Genomic DNA, 23024 nt, shown 5'->3' with positions numbered 1-23024 from the left:
ATGAGGAATAAAGAAGTGACCGTTCCAGGAGGGCCAGCTGTGAGAGAGCAGGGGATTCGTGCATGAGTGACAGAGTGAAAAGAAATGTTTATTTCTTATTTTATCGTGAGGTGGTTTTCTTTGAGTTGCTTAAATACCTTCAATTTATTTTAAATTCATGTTTCTTATGACCTTTGGCTAAGTAATAATTTTGATAGGTTTATGATATTTGGCAAATAAAAAAGACAGGGTGCCCAGTTACATTTGAATATCAGATAAACAACAACTAGATTTTTTAGTGTAAGTGTGTCCCAAATATGGCACAGGCGTCTGTATTTTATCTTGGAAGTAGGGCCACAACCCTACCGTGCACATGCTTAGCAGTAGCACATGAGCCCTGAGTCACTGGCCGCTGTCTGTTGAGACTCTGCTTTATGCCAATCACCTGTCTGTTGTCTAATTTAATCCCTTGTTTTTCTATCCCCTTTTACAAATGAGAAAATAGAGGCCTGAAATGCTAAAAAAAAACAAAACCCAAAAAACAAAAAAACACAAAAACTCATCCAAAGTCATGTAGCCAATAAGCGATAGCGCCAGGATTTTGACCTTGGTCTGATCCCCAAACCCACACTCTTCCATCCCACCTTCTCATCAACTTTTCTCTTGGTCTTTGAAAGGAGTCCAGAACCCTTGCGCCCACTGCCCCGGTACACACTCCCTTAGACGGCCAGTGCCCTATGTGTCAACCTATAGGAAGCTGATCCCACGGACAGCTATTTTTAAAGCTAGAAATAAATGCTAAAATCCACGTGGACACTCCAAGGTGGAGGTGGGGAAACCTCAGATTCAGCTGAATCCTGTTATTAGAGCGCTCACTGCCGTCTGATTCCCAGAAGATAGCTGGTAATTCTGGGAACCCCAAATCCAGCAGCAAACCACACCGCCCATGCAGGGCCCGAAAAGGGTAATAAAAGCCAGTGAAGTGCATTAAAATATGACAAATTTTAAACCCTGAAGACTGAGATAATGGCCCTGGAAACAAACATTTTAGGCCGAAGTCAGGCCGCGCTAGGTAGACCAGGCATGACGTGCAGGGAGAGCCCCCATGGAGCCGGAGAACAGCAGGGCAGACTGAGAAGCTGGCTCTTGGCGTCTGCACACGCCGCTCAGGAGCCCCGTGGCCACAGGACCGAAGTTTGGCCTTGGGCCCCAGGCGCTTTGAAGGGGAGTGTTTAGAACGGGGGCAGCCGAGCACAGTCCTGGGGCACTTGCCGTCTTCGTCTCCGTGAGTGGTCTCCCCAGCCCCCCCAGCTTGATTGAGACAGTATTGACATGAAACGTATGTCAGTTTAAGGCGGACGATGTGATGATTAGATACATGTATATAGTGCAAAGTGATTCCCACAATAAGGTTAGTTAACACCCCTGACCCCTCGCATAATTACAATTTTGTGTGTGTGTGTGTTGATAACCTTCAAGATCTACTCTTAACCACTTGCAAGCTGATAATGCGGTATGGCTAATTATAGTCACCATGCTGGGCATTAGATCCCCAGATCTAATTTATCTTAAAGCTAGGAGTTTTATCATCACTAACGTTAATTAAAGAGTTTGTGTTGTGTCTTGGGATTGGGAGTCTGGCTCTCTTTTCATTTTAATTTCACTTGAAACGGCTGGACAGAGTCATTCTATTTTGCCCTGCTCTCAGCTTCAGGGCAAAGAGGGCACCGGAGACAAGAGCAGGCCGTTTTGTTTCTCATGGAGCCCTCCTCCGCTTCGCAAAGGGCAGACCTCGGTTTGCATCTTGGCTCAGTCCGTCACTGACTGGGAGATGTTGAAAAAGTTGCCTATAACCTACTACAGCTTCAGAGCTGGAAATCAGAATAATAAAATCTCCCTGGCTGACACTTTGTAAGGGCTCCAAGGGGCATAAATTGCTTTGCATTAATTGCTAAGTGGTTATTGTTTTGCAACAATCCAGCTTCCCCTTCTAGCAGAGGGCACAGACCAGTAGACACTATTTTTAATCCGTTTAAGCCAACTGGAACAGGAGAATCTGATTATATGAGCTTTGCATGCAAATCTGCTGTAGCCTCAGGGTCCTTTTCTACCTGAAATATGTGTCTTCTAAAACAGTGCCTTATGTTGAGACAGAATGGGAACAAATAATCAGTGTGGTTGCCAAAATATTTGAATCATTTGGGTAGTGCCTTCAACTTTTTAAGTGGAAAAATATTCTACTAAGCTTAGAACACAACTACATTTTTTTTTTTTTTAGGCTTCTGAGCACAGAGCATTCCTCATCTATTCAATATTTATTGCAATCTACTCTGCACCAAATATTATGTTGGGGAAGATAAACACGATTGCCCTGCTCTTAACGGTGCCTACTTGGTGATTTGTATATTAAACAAAGAGTCACACAGAGAGGGATATAATTACAATGGTGATAAATGCTATGAAGAGGAAGTCAGGGTATGTGTGAGTCCAACATAAGAGACATACCTGAGCTTTATGTTTCTGAGAGAATTCTCCTCAGTTCCGACCCAGGAAAAGGATTTCCTGTGGAAAAGCAATGACAAAAGCAATTTAGTGAAGCAAAATAAAAGCCTGCATGGATTAGAGAGACGAGTATGTGGTGTTCTAGATCGGACCCTCCTGACCCATAAGCCCTTGTTCCTGGGCTATGGGCCAGTAGTGATTTTGCTAGCTGGCTAAGGAAAATAGTGTCCTCCTTGGCCTTCTGACTCTATTCTAAGTGAAGACCTGGTTGTGTTTAGCAGCATGGATGTTAGTGACCAGGAATTAAGACGATCAACTTGACGTATAAGAGTCAGCGCCAAGCAGTCTCTGGACACAACTAAACCTAGGAACACTGAGACTGGAATCACCAACTGTACCCAACCTCCAGAGTTGCATGGAGCAGAAAAGTGACACCAAGAGAGCATGTCAGAATGTAGAAGATGTTAGGAGGACACAGGTCTGAACGGTGTCCAGGAGCTTCTAAGAACCCAAATGTGGGGTCCCTTTTGGAGACATTCCTTCTCTGCCATTACTGAAAAGTCCAGATAGGGGCCGCCCTGTGAGGTATCCCCACATGAACTCGCTTCAGCCGTGGGAGTGTGGGGCCTGATTTGATCTTCCATGTTACAGTTCAACTGTGGGACTTGGCATTCAGTAGATACTGGTCTGGAGTCTTTTCATCGCATGCTTTATCTTTGGCAGTGTGACTTTTTTGCCCCATGTGTGGTGTTGGTCAAGTTGTTATGAATGCCTGTGGAATGAGTCTCACCACTCCCTCAGCTCTCTCTCCTGTGAGACAAGAAACACTCAAGCTCCACACTGCATCCCCATCGTCACCTCTCATTCCATTGCAGCTGGTTCTGTAGGCATAGCGGTAGACGGGGACCAGTCCCAAACTTGGCCTTTAATCCACCTTGGTTTTTGGGAAAGCAGGGTAAAGTTAAGGAGGTGAACCCTAGGCCTCCCTTCACCAGAGCTCTTAGTTCATCTGATTCTCCAAAAGTTGTGGGGAAGAGAGTGGAGGTGGTAGTGATGGGAGAAATTCTGTCTTTTTAAGTAAGAAAAGATGGGTAGTTTTCTCATGGGGGATGCATTTTTATTTTTCAAATGAGTCTTTGAACTGTAATGATTTAATGACATCTGTTTAATGGTACTGGCTTCTTTGTTTTACAGAAACAAACAATCACTGCTGTCAAAAAAGAGGTAATTAATCTTCCAGTTCTAGGGAAGTTCGATTTTAAATCCTCTAACAAATTATATGTACTTTGGCTTTATGCTCTGCACTCAGTAATGAAATGAAAGCTGTGTGTAAAGTTCAAATGATTGTTTACAAATTGATGAACAGCAGAGACTGACAAAGCTTCTTTTGTAACATTCGAATGGGGCTGGTGCTGAGACTCCGGCTGTGACAGCCTCAGAAGGTACAGATCTGTGGGACAAGGGAGTAAGGGCTGTGGTGTCTGCGCCCCCAGCCAGGCCCCTGTTCCTACAGTGACAGGGCTGTTCAGAGTCTGCCCAAGGTGGCAGATTGCTATTTGGCAGCTCTTGTCGCCAGGGCCCAAGACAGAGCCCTGGTGATCGTTGGCCGTTGAGGTTGGATCGGCTTGGCTAACCGTCAGTCCCCGTGTCTTGGTTTAGTTCTCTTTAGGACTTTTTTTTTTTCTTCCCCAGTTGGTACCTTTTCCCAGACCAACACATGACAGGTTAAGGAGGCACCTGATTTGAAGTTTGGGGTCACCCATCTACTGTGGGCCTGAACCCTGTGCATACTGAGGTGTCTGGCTTGAGGGAATGGAATGGTGTGCGGTGGTGGATGGATGGCTTCTAGTTCTGGAGGTCACAGGGAACTATCAGTGTTAGTGACCCTCAAGGGTGGGGACATTGGGCATCTTTTAATGACTGTGTCTCTTCCAGATCATGTATTACCAGCAGGCCTTACTGAGGTCCACGGTGAAGTCTTCGGTGTCCCTTGGAGGGTATGTTCCTAACTTGCTGGTCTTGCTGAGGTCTGAACAGCAGATAGGCAAGACGAGAGCTTTTGCTTTAAGGCCAGCTTAAGATCCTCATGAACTCTGAGGGTCAGAGAGGTCTCTTGGGGGTTAAGTTACTAGTTGTTCACTCCGCACAAGTCTCCGGGTCTCATCATGGGTTAGGCAAAATCAGGGTAGGTGAGGTTCTGTACAAGCCTGTCTTCTGTCTTGGAATCCACTGCTGCGGGGGTGGTGAGGTGGGGGGAGTTTGTGGACTGGACCCTACAGAGACCCCGATAGCCTGTGTTCCCAACCCCGCCCGTTCAATTAATTAGGGATTGTGGGTTATGTTACTGATTCAATGTACTATTTAAATGTCCATGATTAGTCTTTGATTTAAAATCCAATCAGGATCAATTGGCAATACAGTTTTGGTTTATTGAACATTCAGGCTCCCTTGACCCAGTCCCCCAAGCACAGTATTTGAGAGGCACAGAAATGTTTAGGGTCATGATACAATGTCAAGAGACTGTATTTTTGATGAAATAGGTACAGAGAAATAAAAAAAGGGACTGGGTTGGGAGATGTTTCATTTTACAAGTACAATGAGGACAGATTTTTTGTCCCGTACCTGCCAATCTGAGTGCTATTCGAGCATTTTCCTAAGAAGACAGTAATAAGTAGGTAGGAGGAGGAGGGCACGCTGGTCAATCAACCTGAGCACCGATGTAGACTCTTGGGGGCTGAACATCTAGGAAACCGTTTTCCATTTGCTTTTCAGGATCGTCAAATACAGTGAGCAGTTCTCGTCCAATGACGCCCTCATGTCAGGCTGCCTCCCTAGCAATCCTTGGATCACAGACGACACCCAGTTCTGGGATTTAAATGCCAAGTTGTATGTATTTGATATATTGGGTTTTTAAACAGAGCTTTTTGAGTTATTCCCATGCCAAACAATTCACACATACCCTTAAAGTGTACAATTCAATGTGTGGGTTTTTTTTTCTATATTCATAGAGCTGTACCACAAACAGGTCCTTCTCACCTTGGGGTGGCCAGCTCCTAATATGAGGCCCAGGGGACTTGTCCGAGGATGCATTTTCCTAACAAGTGATTGCTTGCCTTGTACATTTGTGCAGAAATGGGGTGGGGGAGAATTGGGGGGAGCCCAGGGCCATGGGCCTCGGGGAGGTTAGTGGGGAGCGAAAGCCCCTCAGCCTGTCCAGGCCACCACCCAGCTCAGACCCTCCTTCCACTGGGTGTGCGGTGCATTTATAAATTGTCCCCGCAGGGTGGAAATCCCAACCAAGATGCGAGTGGAACGGTGGGCCATCAACTTCAGTGAGTTGATCCGCGACCCCAAGGGTCGACAAAGCTTCCAGTACTTCCTCAAGAAAGAATTCAGTGGTGGGTCTTTTCTTTCTTTTTTTTTTTTTTAAGTTTTACTTTGAGAAAAAAGATTTTACTTCTAAGGTTCCCGAAGGGCCTCACAGTTGAGGGGAAAGTCTCATTCACTCACATTAATGTCACTCACGTTTCTAAGCCCCCCAACCCCTCCAGGGCCCCCACTTCCTCACCCTGATCCTGGGGTCACTGCCCCCGAGCCCAGCACCTCAGGAAAACCGGACAAGAAGGGGGCCGGAACGCAGGCTTCCCTCTTTTGTTTCACAGCCCGACGTTCCTCAGCTCCGTGCTTCTCTACCCTGGCTGCACATTCGACTCACCTGGGGATATTTTAAAACATGCTCGTCTCGGTTCCATCCCCAGAGGTTCCTTTTTATTGCATTTGGGGTGGACTTTCTCAAGGTTTGAAAGCTCCTCAGGTGATTCTAATGCTTGGCAGTAATTGAGAACAGCGCGGCTGGTCTGCTTCCATCCGGGTCTTAGGAGGGTGAGATTTTTTTTTTTTGATGCAATGGGTGGGGCCACGCTTTAGACAGACCCTGTCTCTGGTAGGGGTCTTGCATGGTAGGCACTTGCAACTTCTCAAATACACAGCACTGAGAAACATCTGGGAAAACCAAAGGTCCGACCAGGACCCATTTCATTAGGCTGAGTGTTCCATTGGCTTCCACATTTGTATTGAACCATTTACTTCATGGGGTTCATTCGCTTCCTTACCAAATCCCCCACTCTGGGGAGTATCCCATTTGAGCCTCAACACTCAGCTGCTTATTCCCTGAGACTCACTTGCCTGCGTGGGGTTGTTCCTGAAACTAACCCCTGGGACATGCCATTAGTTCATGTGACCTCCTGAGGCAACACATTGCAATATAATATGGATTTTTGAAAACATTTCTCTCTAAGCACGGCAAATTGCCATGATATAATAAAACCCAGTTATAGATGGGTATAGAAGGGGAGTGCTTTCTGCACTGGACAGAAGAAACTCGCGAATGAGTGGATAGGGTGCCATCTAGTGGCAAAGTCACAAACCACACCCTGAGTTTATCCTACCCAGGAATTACTTAGTAACAAAATCTGTGGAAAAGGTTTTCCCCCCGCATTATTGAAATAGTACACTCGGTGATCACTTTATGACATTTCTGAGGTTTCAGGTATGAGCAGGACAGGTGAATCATCAGTTTTCTCATTTAATTAAAAACATTTAAAAATTGAGATAAAATTCATATATCATAAATTCACATACCATACAATTCACATGTCATAATCCATATACCTTTTTAAAATATGCAGTTCAGTGTTTTAGTTTATTCACAAAGTAGTGCAACCATTACCACTATATAATTCCAGATCACTTTCACCCCCTCAAAGAAAAACCCTTTGCCCATTAGAAATCAGTTCCTATTCTCCTCTCTTCCTCTGTTCCCCACTTCCTCCCTACCCCCAGCCCTAGGCAACTACTAATCTACCTTTTATTTTCATAGATTTGCCTATTTTGGACACTCCATATAAATGGAATCATGAAATGTGTGTTCTTTTGTCTTCTTTACTTAGCACAGTGTTTTCAAGGTTCATCCATGTTGTAGCATATAGCAATGCTTCATTCCTTTATTCACTCCAATGTTATTCATGAATAATGAATAATATTTCACAGTGTGGATAGATCGCATTGTGTTTATCCACTCAGCGATTGGTGGACATTTGGGTTGTTTCCACTTTTGGGCTATTGTGAATAATGCTGCTGTAAACATTCATGTACACATTTTTCCTGCTCATTTAATTTTTTGTCACGGTAAAGTATTCATAACACACAATGTACCATTTTAACCATTTTCAGTGTATGGTTCTGTGGCACCAAGTACATTCACATTGTTGGGCAACCATCCCTGGCATCTGCCTCCAGAACTTTTTCATCATCCCCACCTGGAACCCATTAAACACTAACTCCTCATTCACCCCTCCCTCCAGCTCCTGGCAACCACCACTTGACCTTCTGTGTCTATGAATTCATATTTCTAGGTGCCTCATACAAGTGGAATCATACGATACTTGTGCATTTGTGTTTGGCGTATTTCATTTAGCATAATCCCTCCAAGTGGTACCTTGTGCCAGAATTTTGTTCTTTTTTTAAGGCTGGATAATATTCCATTGTACATATGTATACCACATTTTGTTTATCCTCTCTTCCATGGATGGACATTTGGTTTGTTTCCACTTTGGCTAGTGTGAATGATTGCTCACTTGATTTAAACCTTAAGCAGTGAACCACCTTTTGCCATAGGCAAGATGGTCCATGTTGCACGCCCCTGTTTGCTCATGCCTGCGATCTCGAGAACCACCTGAAGTTTGGGCTGAGGAGGATGGACCTCTATAGAGTTCTGGGACGACGTCAACTGGCCGAGAACTGTGTCCCCTTTTTCGATCTGAAATGCCTGGGGGCTTTCTAAAAAATGCTGTGAGAGGAGCTGTAGGGTCTTCTCTTGTCCACTTCCCCACACAGAGGCATTCCGTGATTCACACACACATGCACACACAAGGCATGCCCACGCACACATGCATGCCACACAGGGCACATGCATGCACACAGACACTCATGCATACATATGCACCCACCTCTGGCTCAGGTGAGTGATGCTCCGTTAAGTCCCCCTAGTGGCCAGGCTTTCCCTGACCTGAGCGCCAGTCTCTCAGCATTGCTGCTCGAGCAGCCTCTCTCTTAGGACCTTGCGAAGTGCTCTAAAGGACGGAGTCTCTGCGCACAAAGGAGGCAGAGCTCACATGCAGTCACCGAACATGAGCAAAGTAAAGGGGGCCCTTCATGAAAAAAATCTACCACATAGCAATGCACGTTGACAAGCCCAATCACAGGCGAACTTGTTCAAGCACACTTGCTACAGCTAACCGCTGGGACAAGGAAGAACACGGCAGCCTCTGGGGGTTGATGTGTGTCCGCGGGGAAAGAGCAGTGATCACAGCAGACGCGTATAGCCGCAACCGTGGCTGTGCCAATGGTTCGTCTCACAGAACACTGTACAGCAGGCCCTAGGCGAACAACGCCCTCCCGGGCCCAGGGAGTAAGTGTGGCTCCTTACTGCTTTGTCCCGCCCCCCAGTGTGCCATGGCTTGTTTTGTAGAAGGAAGGCATTCACCACTCGAGGGAACTGTGTCTATCTCATTTCTGAACCATTTCTTTTTTCTTCTCCCTACTTGTTTCCTGGCTGGCTTTCATCTGCGTGGACCCCCTCCACCCTGTGCAGGGGAGAATCTGGGATTCTGGGAAGCCTGTGAGGATCTGAAGTATGGAGATCAGTCCAAGGTCAAGGAGAAAGCGGAGGAGATTTACAAGTGAGGCTTAGCCACATTGCTGGAGAGCCGCCCCCTACCCGCCCGACACCTGCCACGCTATAAATAGTTCACTGCTGCTGCTGCTGTGGAAGGAAGGATCCCCTGATCCCAGGGGAATGTGCTCAGGAGTTAAAAAAGCTAGCTGCCCTGAATTACAATGCTTTGTCTTTGACTAAACCCCCTTAGGTCTCCTGAGAGGTGGATGTGTGTGTGTATGTTGTGTTTGAGAAAGGGGGAGAGTCACAGAGAGAGAGAGACAGACAATAGGTGAGTGTCCTCGGCCGTCTTAGGGAAGTGAGGCCCATGAGGGGAACGGAGGTTCCCCCAGGTGTCTCGAACTGTGGGCCGAGCTTGGGGTACAAATGTGGGCACTGCTCTTATTTTGCAGTTACTGGCTCTAGCCTTTACTTGCTCAGTGGAGCGATAAGTCTGTCCCCCTCCAGACCTGGCTCTCCTGCCAATGTCCCTCCCAATTACGCAAGAGCCTAGGGCATCCGTTGAGAAGGGCAAGTCCTGCTTCTGACAGCCGGTGGAGAGGGAAGGGGAGCCCCGTGCCCGGCCCCCACTGACGTCTGCGCCCTGCCTCCTCCCCTGTCCAGGAGGGTGCTTGTGTCTTGCTGTGGCCGCATCCCTGCTGGTCCTCCCTGCACTGGCTGTAGTGGGAGCCAGTCTTGGGTTCTGCAGGCCCAGTGCGTTCAGTTCATACACCCTCAGCCGAGGTTTCCAAAGCCCAGCCACCATGTGGGCGGCAACCAGCCGTCTGTAGCCACTGGGCGGCAGGCCAGCTGGCTCTCGCCTCTCAGCACTTACACCTTGGGCCTCCGGTGTCCTTCTTTCAAAGGGACTCAGAATCGTCCATCCCAGTGTTCAGAGAGGCACTAACGCCATTGAAGAGGGAACCTGAGGTCTCAGACTTAGAGGCTCCTCTACTTTCTCAAACGTTCGCCCACCTCCTCCCACAGGGGGAAGGTCTGCACACCGAGAGAAATGGGGGTGTGGGGCGGTTGTGCGTCCAGGAAGGTCCTATGACACCCTTCCCCGGGACAGCGGTGCTTGACTGCCTCGCATACAGCGGCCCGCACCCAGCTCCTAATTCCAAGTCTGCTGCAAGGAAGCCTGCTGCCTCCACCTTTCTATCGGCTTCCTTCCTCCCCAGGCCCCCCACTTAGGTAGTCTCAGCCCGAGTTCTGAAATTTTCTTGTGCAGCTTATGAGTGTGGCACAATACCCATGTGAGTATTTCTTACCCTCAACGGGTCACAGTGGGAAATGCGGAGAGCTCCCGAAATCCCAGGCTGAGCCACAGGGTGCAGGCAGTGTGGCGAGCTGGGTTCCCACTGGGACCATTGACAAGGATGCCCAGGTCATCAGACCCCTGGGCACTGGCGTGCTGGGCTGCCTCCCAGCTCAGCCTGGAGGCCCATCCCCAACACATCTAGCTCGGGCCAAGGGAAAGCAGAGGCCCTGGAGCTCCGGGGTGGAGGGTGCTCAGCACGAATCCCGGTGAGGAACAAGGCAGAGGCGTTACGTCGGAGGCTGGGTCCCCCGATCTGTTTTTGCTGTCTCCTAGACATTGAGAACACCAAAGTGAAGCACGCACGTTCCCAATACTGGCGTGACTGTTTTCTTGCCTTTAAGAAATGTCCCTTGACAACCTGTTGAAACTCTTATTGTCTCCTAAAAAGGGACCCCTTTCAACAGGGCGGCCTGAGTCAGGCCAATCCCTCCCTCTCAAGCAGCTGCGCTCTTTTTATTAACCGACTTGGTTTAGCTTCTTCTGCTAACATTTCCCTCCCTGCCCCAGGCTATTCCTGGCCCCAGGGGCGAGGCGGTGGATCAACATAGATGGTAAAACCATGGACATCACGGTCAAGGGGCTGAGGCACCCCCACCGCTACGTGCTGGACGCTGCGCAAACCCACATTTACATGCTCATGAAGAAGGTAGGTGTGTGTGGCGGGGGGGTCCTTGCTGATGACACTCAGGGACCAGGGAGCCCTTCCCTCCAGGGGGACCTGGGAAATTCCTCAGATTGGGGAACATGGGAGATGACGTGGCTATTGCTTTGCCGGTGTAGGCATGCAAAAATGGTCAGCTCTCTCCCACCTGTCCCCTGGGCGGGAACCTCGTTGAGCCCCCAAGCTCGCTGTCTGGGGATGCCTGCCTGTGGGTGCTGTGCACTCCTGTGGGCCGCTCACTCTGCTGTAGCATCACAGGCAGTAATGACATTGGTAATGATAGTTCTGCTCTAAGAACCATTATTTACTGAGGGCTTGCAAGGTGCAGTCGCTGGGCAAAGAACAGACTTTGTATCAAAGACAATCCTCAAGGTGGGCCTTGCTTCTCCGGAGTCCAGTGGTTCGCTCAGGGTCTCCCCTGCGGTGTCTGCCTGAGTCCAAAGCCCTTAATCTCCACTGTAGAATGGCGGCAGCTCTGGTGGCTCCGGCCCCAGGGAAATGTGACACATTCGAGAGGTTAGTGTGTGTGATTATGGCACCACTCTGTGAGAATTCAGGCAGCCTCCAGGATTATTATTAATAAAAAATGAACATGGTGGGAATTTTCGGAACATTGTTTTAAAAGGGAACCTGAGAGAAAATTAATCGCTTAAATTTTTTTACTTTCTTTGATACAAAAGTTACATCGTATCTACTACTGTTTTATTTTTTTAATTTCTAATAATTGTTATTTTTTAAATTTTATTTTTCAATTACAGTTTATATTCAATAGTATTTTGAATTAGTTTCAGGTGAACAGCATTGTGGTTAGACAATCATATACTTTACAAAGTGTCCCCCCCAATATTTCCAGTACCCACCTGGCACCATACATAGCGATCACAATGTTATTTCGATCACCTTTTTAAAAAATTAGAATTTGGGGCTCAGACTTGGCCTTGGAGAAGTTGTCTAGCGTGGTTGCTACTTGGTGCCATGTCCGACGAGGTGTTCTTCAGCAGCTTCAGCTTCTCACACAACAGTTATTCCTTTGAGGGCAAAGTATCTCTAGAAACTTTGTTACATGGTGTAGGTTTGAGTGGATGGCATTTTTTATTAATTTCCCTTATTATAGTTCTTTGGTTTAGTCTTTTAAGCTTACTACATTGTAAAGGAATAGTTTTACTTTGCTTTGAAAATATGTAATTATAAAAAATTTTCAATAAGCCAGATTAGCCATTTTTTGCCATTTATTTCTCAGCTGTGGGCTTTTCTGTTGTTTACCTTACAAGAAGATTTACAGCAGAATTTTTTTACTAACGGTCTTCCTAAATGTATTTGAAAATACATTTTGATTCTTAAAAATGTGGTTTTCATACAGCCTTTTAGGGAGACAGCTGTGGGAGTCAGCTGCTAGCCGGAATAAAACGGAATCATCGTTAACTGAATAATGACGTATACAGGGGTGGACAACGGCAGGTTTACGGTTGTGAGAGCTCAGACACAGTTAATAGAGAGATTGTAATACTCATAACCTGCATGTCTTTCCCACACAAACAACTGTAAACCTACCCACCCCAGTATGCTTATTGGATTCTATGTCACGACAGGGTATTTCCTACAATAATAAACTCAGCACAACTGGATGGCTCCCTAATCCCTATTCCCACATTCCCTCCTAGTTCTTATAGCGGTTACTGCCACCTCTCCATCCTTAAAATGGTCCTCCTTCCATAAATAAAAACAATTCCCAATCCCTGGTTGCCGCCGCGGGCTTTGTCCCCCGTGTGCTGTGACTAGAGCTGTTCCGAGTGTGCTTGGGAGCAGCAAACATTCATGGAATGACTGCTCCGAGCCTGTCCGGGGTCCCAGGACACATCCACGCTCTGAGGAGTCTGAGCCTGGGTCTTGGTTGGATTTTCTCTTGCTTTTCTATCTCAGTTCAGGGCGAAAGGGAAGTTGGCAGGCTTTAAGTGGGCTCCATGCTCATGGCTGCTCATTGTCCTTGAAGAAGGTATTGGGTGTGACAGACGGCCACAGGTGTCCTCGTGTTTCACGCTCGCTCCATGGAAGAACCCCCAACATGGATTCTGGGGTGGGGGCCCTAGACTGCGATGATCTAACCTGAAGAGCAGTGGGATCACCTGGAGGCTTGTTCAGACCTGGACTGTCCCACCCCCAGAGTTTCTGGCTCAGTAGGTCTGGGCGGGTCTGAGAATGTGCATTTCTAGCACATTGCCAGGTGAAACTCGTGCTGCTGGTCTGGGGACCACACTTGAGATCCATTGCTTTGGAGACACACTGAAATGCCTTTCATACAAGGAGACGAATTCTTCCAACCTTCATCTAATTGCTGAGGGAGGGCTTGAAAATAGCGAACGTGTTCATCTCATTCAACACTTTCCCTCTCATAATTATGGGTTTTCTCTTGCTCCCACCAGGATTCTTATGCTCGCTATTTGAAATCTCCAATCTATAAGGAAATGCTGGCCAAAGCTATCGAACCCCAGGAGACCACCAAGAGAAGGCAAGTGGAAGGGTCTGTAATTGCTGGCTGCTTGATGTTTTGTTTTCAGAGAAGTTGAGGTCTCTCTGCCCCAATGGCTGTGGTTGAGATACGTTTCTGATGAAAACAGTGGGGACTGGGAGGTATTTCTCAGGGTATGATTGCCTCATTGGCTTTGAAATGCCCTGAGGTTGCTCTAGCAAGGTTTCCTCATTCATTATTGCCAGTAAGTTTCGTTTCCCTTGTCCTGGTTGGAAAGAGTCTTTTTTTTTTCTTTTTCCTTTTTAGGTTTTATTTATTTATTTATTTTTAGAGAGAGGGGAAGGGACGGAGAAAGAGAGGGAGAGAAACATCAAGGTGTGGTTGCCTCTCATGCACCCCCTACTGGGGGCCTGGTCTGCAAGCCATGCATGTACCCTGGCTGGGAATTGAACAGGTGACCCTTTGGTTCACAGGCTGGCACCCAATCCACTGAGCCACACCAGCCAGGCCTGGAAAGAGTCTTATCAGACTCATAATTACACTTACCACAAATGTTTTTTTCTTCCTAATAAAAAAAATTTTATTTTATTTTTTTTGCAACGCATCTGTTTTTTAATTGCTACATTTCTCCACCTCCAAACTGATATATAGGGATTAAATTAGCCACATCCGTGTACCCTTGCAATGTCCCAAGACCTTATAGCAGGTTGCACCCCAAGAAAAATGATAGACTGCTAAGGGGAAGCAAAGAGCGACATCCTAGGAATTCTTGGTGACTCCTCTCAGTGTCTGTAGTGAGCTTCTTCACGCTCACCTTCCTCATTGGAGATGCAGATGGTCTCACCTGGCAGAGGCCCTGGGCAAAGGATGGAATAATGTTCTGAGGGGGCAGTTGGGACTCTTTTCTTTTTGGTGGAAGGGAACTTCTATGGCAGCGATTTTCAACCTTTTTCAGCTCATGGCACATATAAACTCATTACTAAAATGCTGTGGCACACACAAAATGTATTTTTTGCCGATCTTACAAAAATTGGTACAATTTTGATTGATTTACAAAAATATAATAGTAGTAATCACCCACCCTTTTTGCTCCAAAGTGACTTTTGAAAAAATCAGGTGCCTGTCTACGGCCATACCACCCGGAATGCGCTCGATCTTGTCTGAAAAAAATCAGGAGCCTACACTTGTATATAAACAGAAATCCTGTTACCAACAATTAACCAATCAGATACAACTTTATTATGTGACATGACCAATAAGATGCAACTCTATTATATGACCTATATACTTATGGTTCAAGACCCAGCAATCACACTGGTGGGCTATTACTGTGTTGGGTGTTGTCATTTTTAAAAATTTGACAACCTAAGGGAAATCAGAGGTCAGTGCTCCTAACTAAACAGTCAGGTGTTGCATGGTTTAAATATCCTTGCGGCTCACAGGTTGAAAATCACCACTCTGTGGGGACTGAGGATTCAACAGAGTAACCAAACGACAGCTTGAACAAAGACGTGGGACTTTGGCGGAGGTTTTCCCAGCGCCAACGCGAGTCCTGTCCCTGCTTCGTTAGTAAATGTTCCATTTGCCGGCTCAGCCCACGCTGGGCTCTCATCCGGTATCTCCAGTCAATTTAAAAGCGGGGTGGTTGGACCAGAGCCTTTATCAAAGGTGCTTTAAAAAAAACCCCAACTTGGTTTCCTTCTTGAGGATAATGGCACTGTTATGAAAAGGAGAGAAAGGAGGTCTTTGTGGTGCTATTTTTCTAGGTTTACCTGGTAAGGAAGGGAGTTCAGTGTCCCTGGGGATTTGAAAGCTTCCCCTTTAAGCCACAAGAAAGGGCCATAATCGCTCCACAAGTTCTGTCTGCAAGTAGTGGGGAAGGAAGAGGAGGCTCGCACTGCTCTCTCCAGACATTGTGTGAGTCGAGGCAGACCTGAGAGGTCAGCTGGGACCGTCTCTCGGGCACCCGGAGCACTTCGAGGGCTGCGGCAGCTTTGGGCCCCAGGGGCAGCGCTAGGCTTTGTGCTGGAGTGGAGCGATGTGGTCCCTGCTTCTGGGAGTGGGAATATACATGGGGACGCTTTTCTAATGTGTGAAGCCCAGCTTGCAACTGTGTGGGATTGGGGTGAGTGTGAGTTCGTTCCATGATTTGCAGGTGTAAGAAAATGTGTAAAACTTAATTTTTCCAGAATGAGTTAAATTGAGCTCTAAGCCTTCCATTGACAGGGCTGGTGGGAGACCCACTATCAGGCACGGTGTAGTGTTAGGGACCCTCTTCCTCCCTGGGGTAGATAAGGAGTTCTGTGGATTACGTAGTCCAGAAACTTGGGGAGGCCCTAGGTTTTAAGTCTACTGTTGCTGCTAAAATGCTTGTTTTCAAAGCCCCTGGGTTGTTTACCTGCTTACTATTCCCCGTATCAGTCAGACACCTGGAGCTTTATCCTGGCTTCCAAGACCATGGTCGAGAGAGTTTGGTCCCGGGAATCCATGTCTAACCTCTGTAGAAGGCTCCGACTCCTAAAATCTGGTGGCAGCTGGGAATCACTCTGGTCCCATGATCCAAGGGCAGAGAAAAGAACTAAGTTTGGACCCACCTCTGAGAGCCCCACCTGACGTCCACCAGGAGAAGGAGGGAACAAGTCCAGATTCTGACCTTCCAGCCCTGCCTCCAAAACAGGTGGTGTGGGGTCACTGTTGAGCAAACCTGTGGCTTTCTGCTAACCACCAATCCTGTCCCTCCTTCCAGCTCCAGTCTCCCATTTATGCGACGTCACCTGCGCTCCAGCCCGAGCCCCGTAGTCCTGAGGCAGCTGGAGGAGGAAGCCAAGGCTCGAGAGGCAGCCAACACAGTGGACATCACCCAGGTCATGAGCAAGCTGGACCGTAGGAGCCAACTCAAAAGAGAGCTGCCTCCTAAATAAATCTACAGTTCCTGGGCGTGGTGGGGGCATGCCCTTGGGAGAGGCAACAAAGGCAGGGGCAGAGCCTAGAAGAGTCCATTCTCCATCAGTGGGGCCCTGGGGTAGACAGGTTCATCCCAAATCCCTCTGACTTCCTTCATGGTGGGATTGCCGATACCACAGCAACTTGAGCTAGTTCTCTCACTCCAACAACCCAGGCGCAGGATCGGCCGCGGTGGAGGCAGGGCTCCTGACTCAGTTGCCATGTGACCGCCTATCTTACCGTAAGGGGTTCTTGTCGTGAGAATCAGAGAAAACTGGCTGATTTGTGTTCCACCATTTGCTTTGGAAAATTAAAGAGAAGACCTCCCAGCATTCCCCTCCCCTCCCAGGCATAGCTCTTTCAGGCACACTTGTTTCAGATAGCTTAGTGAAGCGCCTCATTCCATCCTCATCTCTCCAGTTTAGACTTTGCTTTTAAAGCAGTTGCAGACCCTGCCAAGGGACTAGTTGCAAGGTTTCCCTAGAGATGTACGTCACTGGACACCCCCAGAGTGGTCAAGGTGAAATGGCTTTCAGAGGAGCATCGTTTTGGATAAAGAAGGAAGGGGTTGATGTCTTCATTCATGGGAGGGGAGATGGTTGATATCTGCATCATTTTTGAAAGGAGCCAAGGCCAAAGATAATACTCTTGGATATTGCCCAGACATTAGTGCTTCCCTTCTCTGTAGCTGTAGACTAGGCCAGCCCTGTGGCCGGGGTGGAGGAGAGGGCAATTCAAACTCTAACCTTGGGAGGGCGACAAGGTAATTTGTGAAGGCAGGCTTGCCCCACACACCTGTGTAAGAAGGCAAAGGTGATAAAACAGGTCGCTGAGCCATGTTGCACAGCAAGAAGACTCACTCATTCAACATGTTTACTGAGTACCTACTATATGCCAGGCATTGGAGAATAAAATAGAGATGGTCCCTATCTCAGGGAGCTTATAGACTGGGACTGACAAAAGTAATGAAGCCAACTATATCAGGTAGCTATTGCTGTATAACAACTAACCACAAAGCTAGAGTGGCATGTGATCATAAGTGTTTACTGCTTATGTGTATAGGGTCATCTATGCAGCTCTGTTGATCTTGGTGGAGTTCACTCCCCTGCCTGGGGGTTGATCTGTGGTGGCCTAGGCTGGGATGAGGGGGATGCTGCTGCTCTGCCTCACATGTCCCATCCCTCAATAGCCGAGCCTATGCAGCAGGCTATGGGGATGGCAAGGGACTGAGTGGAAACATGTAAGGTTCTTGAGGGGTAAGCTAGGAACTGGCACATGGTCCCTTCCAGCTCATTTGATTGGCCAGAACGAGACACAGAGCCACCTTCGAATCAAGGGGTGGGAAAATCAACTCCATCTCTTCAGTGAGAAAAATTTCAAAGTCTCGTAGCAGAGGGCATGGAGGTGGGGGGGCAGGTAAAGAATTGGGGCCATGATTACAATCAACAACACAAACACATATATGGCCAAACTTGTTGAAAGTGTTATTAAGGAAATAGATATGGCACTGTGTTGGCAAGATGAGGGGGTGTGTAGGTTACGGAGGCCTCTCCAAGGTGGCGACAGATAAGCAGATGATGGAAAGAGTTGGCCACCCAACGAATGTGGGCTAGGCAGGAGACCTGTCCAGGCAGAGGGGACTGTATGGGCAAAGGCCCAGCAGTGGGAAATGGCTCGGAGTGAATGGAAACACCAGGGGGACGGAGCCTGCGGACAAGGGGGAAGTGGTACGAGATGAGGTAAGAGAGTTGGGCAGGGCCAGGTCATCGAGGACTTTTTAGACTGTTGCAAGAAACCAAGAGGTTTCATGTAAGCAAAATGATTTTTCTCATGGGACCAACTTGGCTCATTTGTTTTTGGGGCCAGTGAGGGAAGGGTGAGTGAGAAGGGACTGGAGGGGGTGGCTGTGCCCACTGCATGCTGGACCCGAGTGCAGCCCTCTCCCCGCCTGCCTGCTCCCTGGGAGTTGGGTTCAGGTGGCCATGAGGTCTCATTTGGCTTCTCCCTCAGCTTCTGGATGGAAAACAAATTGCATCTCTTTGCGCCATCTGCTTTGCCTTTCATTAAAAACCTGTGACTGTGTCCTTACGTCAACATACCTGCTCCATTTCATGCTCCTCCCCCCACTTCCCTTGGCTCCCTTGCATAATAAAACAGCACAGCTCAAAACAAAACCAAGCTCTCCTTCACTGTGTCTCTGGTGTGTCCCATTTCTTTGCCATGTGCCTTGCATGCCACTGCTTTGCTGCTTCACACCAATGGCGGGGGTGGCATCGGCCGGAAGGGCTGGGTCTCCAGGTGCAAGCCCCAGGCCTCTGTAAGAGAGGCCAAGGTCATGGTGGGTCGGGGTGGAAAAAGCATCCTGCTTAGAATGTCCAGGGCCAACTGGGCTAATGGCTATTTGCCCCGAAGAAAGGACCCTCTCAGGCCAGGTAAGTGAAGCAGGACAGTGGCCACCTCCCTTACCTGTACTGTCATTCATCCTGGAAAAGAGAAGGAGCCGGGATGGGGTGGGGAGTGGGATGGGGAACAGGGCAAAGAACTGGGTGAGTAGGGGCGTGTGGAGTGGCTCACAAGCTGTATGATCTTGATTAAGTTGCATCTCCATGAGCCTCAGTTTTTGTTTTTTGGTTTTTTTTTTTAATCTGTAAAGTGGGGATTATAACAAGAGTTTGTCACAAATTCTGAATAAGTAGTATGGGGTGTTCTCAGTCAATTATTTCAGGGAGGAGCACTTTGACATCTCTTTAGGTCTCATAACAACGCTTATTTCGTAGTTTTGGTGTTTTGATCCACTCTCCGGGACCCCAAGTCCTATCCAAACCCTGAAAGCAGTGGGATGGCAACAAGGATCAGCAGAAAAAGCAAGGGTGCTGGGGTTACACAGCACTGGGGTCAAATTCTCATTCAGCCACTGTTAGCTTCTGTTGCCACCTAACAAATTAGCACAGACAGCCACCCTCTGTTTACCAGCTCATGGCTGGCCAGGTGAGCCTCGCTGGGTCTCTGCTCATGGCCCCCCCACTGGGGTGTCTCCAGGCTGTGTTCTTACCCGGAAGCTGCTGGGAACCTGCTCTCAAGCTCGCTCACATTGTTGGTAGGATTCAGTTTCTCATTGTGGGATGGAAGGTGCTGGTTTTTTACTGGCTGTTTGCTGGGGGCTGCTCTCAGCTTCTAGAAGCTGTCCGAGTTCCTTGCCATGCAGACACCCTCCATCTCAGAGCCAAGAAAGTGGAGAGCTTTTCCCTCATTGAATTCCTGTCATGTTTCAGACCTCTCTTTTATTTTTGGCCTTTAGACTCCGATTTGAAGGATGCCATGTGATAAGGTTAGGCTCACTCTAATAGTCCTTTCTTAAATTCACCTATCACGTAGCCTGACCATGGGGGTGCCTCTCAATAGCATTTACAGTTTACACCCACACAAAGGGCAGGGGCAGGATTCTTGGGGGTCACTTTGGAATTCTCTTGTACATATCACACTCACCGATTGGCTGTGAGAACCTAGGGAGAGTAATGAACCCCTCTGGTCCTCAATATTCTGTTCTCTAAAATGAGGCATCTATAGATTTGTAGTATACCGAGTACACAGTAGACGCCTAATAAATTATGAGGCTTTACTCTTTCAGCTAACAGCCGTCTCCCAACCCTTATTCAGGGCCCAGCTTCTCCCTCCACCTATTGTTATCCTTCTTTGCACACTGTCCTACTGGAAACTATGTCCCCACAGAAAGGAGGCATTAGAAGCATAGCTCAGAGCTCCTCAAACTTACCGGACACAACGACCACCTTGGGTCTCAGTTAGATGATGCTTTCCCTGAATCACATGCCCTGCGAGTCTCCTTCCGTGGGTCTGGGGTGGGGCCGGGATGTGCCTTTGTAACTGGCACCCTGGGTGATTCTGATGAGACATCCGGCTAGCAGTCACATGTGCAAGCTAGGGAGTCAGTGAACCTGGTTCAAAGCCTTCCCCGTCGTTCCCAGCAGCGTGTCCCGGGGGCTTGGTTTCTCTAAGTATTGGTTTCCTGATTTGTAAGATGGGTGTAATAATAGTTAGCTCCCTCTCTGAGTGGCTCTGGGAAGTAAATGCAATAATCCGCATAAAGTGCTCAGCCCAGAACCTTGCATTTGCTAAGTTCTCACTGCATATTAACAATAACAACCATTCAGCTTAGTGTAACTACCCAATAGCCCCTGGTCTGGTCTGTTGACCTGTGGGTAGCTGAGCAATGAAGCAGAATCAGTGGCTTGGAGTTGCTTTTTCACTGCGGAATCTCGCTTGACCTTGAACTCCAGGAAGCAGTTGGGAGAGAATGGGGACCTCATCCCCACCCCACAGCAAAGTCCACTGTGGCCTGCTGGGCTTTCTTCTCCTCCCCCCAAATTCCAATTTTAACTTCCCAGCCCAGCCAGAGCTCTCTCAGGCTGTTGAAAACATGCCTGAGGCATGACCCAGGCCTCGTGCCCCAATGGGCCCTGGGGCCGTGGTGGCCCAGGGAGGGCGAGACACTTTTTCTTTAATGAGTGACCTCATTGCCCCGTATTTCCTGTTTCCCTCCTGGCTGGGCCAGGCTCCACATTCAGCTCCTTTCCCGGCCGCCCTGCTCTGCCCCCAGGAGGCATGGGGAAGCGCTGGGTGCAGGCCGTCCCCCTGCTCTGCTCAGTGTGGACACAGGTACGGGTTCAGGTCAAACTGGGTGGTCTCAGGTGTGGAAGAGGCAGCCAGGCACACGCTGGGGCTTCTGCTGCCACCTCTGTCACCCTATTAAAAATGCTTTACATGCCTCCAGTCCGTCGGTTGGGAACCAAGGATAGAGAAGGAACGATGGCATGTGGCAAGTACTACACATTGCTCATCGGGGGACTGGAATTGAGGGGTGACTGGAAATTCAACCTGGCCACGACCCAACACCTCAGGCCTGGAGAAAGCCCAGTCTATGCCCTGGGATGCAAGTGCTTAAGCCTGGGGACCACAGCCAGCGCTTGGGGACAGGCAGACTCCTTGATAGGAGGCCCCTGAGTGGCTATGACATTGTCACAAGCGGCTTTGGGCACCCTTTCCAACTTCCCAGGGGATAGGCATGCCAGGCCTGTGCTTTGGGCACCGCAGGGGATAGGTTAGCAGAGGGCAGCCCCTGGGCCCATTGACCACTCACTCAACTCACTCTGAGCTCTCTCTCTCCTCCCCCGCAGCCTGGCCAGCACGCCGCCCCCAGCCCCCACCTGGCCGTGTACACTGGGACCTGCGTGCCCCCCTCTCCTTCCAGCCCCTTCTCTCCCTCCTGCCGCTCCCCTAGGAAGCCCTTCCCCTCGCCAGGCCGCTTCATGCGAAGACCCAGCAACAGCGTCTGCCCCTCACCCATTAGGGTGGATGTGGAGAGCTCCTTGGGCTCCGAGCAGAAGGCGGAGGCCAGTGGATCCAGTGTCCGCCAAGGACCCTCAAACGCTCTCCCCAGCGAGGCCTCCACCGACTGCCCCGGGCTCCAGCCCCTGCCCACAGCCCCTCCCAAGGCCCGCATGGCTCAGTCCTTTGGCAGTTTTCTGAGACGAGGCTGTTTGGCTTCTCCGATCTTTGCCAGGCTCTCGCCCAAGTGCCCCGCTGTGTCCCACGGGAAGGTGCAGCCCCTGGGAGATGTGGGTCAGCAGCTGCCACGGCTCAAATCCAGGAGGGTGACAAAGTAAGAACCAGAGGGGATTGTACTGTGCATGTGTGTGCACACATGCCTGTGGGCATGCTCATGGGTGTATGTGTGCACACATGTCTGTGGTGTGCATGTGTGTATGCATGCACACATGTGTCCGTGGCATGTGCATGTGCACACATGTTTGTGCCTGTGTGTGTACATGTGCGCACATGTCTGTAGGTGTGCAAGTATATTGATTCTTCCTATTTGGTGTTTCCTCTGCAACCCCTCCACTGGCTTTCTCCTGCGTCTGAAGCTTTTTCCAGATCAAAATGGATGTGTGTATGGAGAATGGCACCTGCCTGATGGACTCAGAGGACACAGGAACAGGAGAATCGGGTGACCGGGCTGTCAAGAAGGAGGTCATCTGCCCCTGGGAGAGCCTGGCCTAGGGAAAAGCTGGCCGAGCCAGGGGCCTTGGATCAGGAAAGCACTCCTGGCAGACTCTGCTGGTTTGGGCCACGGGACACGCTCCCAAACCAATGTGCATTAATTTCATACTTGGGGGCTGAGAGCCAAGACGGGGTGGGTTTGGGGGAAGAGTGCTTTGTCTGGACTCCCAGTGGCCAACTCCCTCCCTGCCCCCGACCTTCTCTCCTTTGGACAGAAGAAAGGCACGTGGATCAGATGACTTGCTGCCTTAAAACCAATAAAAGGTTGATTGTAAGAGTTTCTTGGGTTGAAGTGTAAGCATGTGTCTTAGGTATTTATGACCTATTATTAATGAGTTAAACTCATGTCTCCTTTGTTTGC

The 23024-nt window shown here is 48.8% G+C and overlaps 1 protein-coding gene across 2 annotated transcripts in view; it reads left to right on the top strand.

Moving 5' to 3' along the window:
* Positions 1-22684, top strand: part of RGS9 (regulator of G protein signaling 9) — a 52031-nt gene extending 29347 nt beyond the window's left edge. For both annotated transcript variants that reach the window (XM_054572918.1, XM_054572917.1), the window contains exons 10-19: positions 3676-3705; positions 4417-4478; positions 5254-5367; positions 5764-5879; positions 9134-9221; positions 11025-11163; positions 13599-13684; positions 16392-16509; positions 21781-22265; positions 22528-22684. In XM_054572918.1, the coding sequence (XP_054428893.1) occupies positions 3676-3705; positions 4417-4478; positions 5254-5367; positions 5764-5879; positions 9134-9221; positions 11025-11163; positions 13599-13684; positions 16392-16509; positions 21781-22265; positions 22528-22663 (1374 nt within the window). In that variant the 3' untranslated portion in view covers positions 22664-22684. The remainder of the gene's footprint in view (positions 1-3675; positions 3706-4416; positions 4479-5253; positions 5368-5763; positions 5880-9133; positions 9222-11024; positions 11164-13598; positions 13685-16391; positions 16510-21780; positions 22266-22527) is intronic.
* The last annotated feature ends 340 nt before the right edge of the window (positions 22685-23024 follow it).

This window comes from Pteronotus mesoamericanus, unplaced genomic scaffold, assembly GCF_021234165.1.
Source record: "Pteronotus mesoamericanus isolate MK-2021 breed Mesoamerican mustached bat unplaced genomic scaffold, CSHL_Meso_final contig_246, whole genome shotgun sequence".
Classification (NCBI taxonomy): Eukaryota; Metazoa; Chordata; class Mammalia; order Chiroptera; family Mormoopidae; genus Pteronotus; species Pteronotus mesoamericanus.
This window is presented reverse-complemented; position numbering and strand designations above follow the sequence as displayed.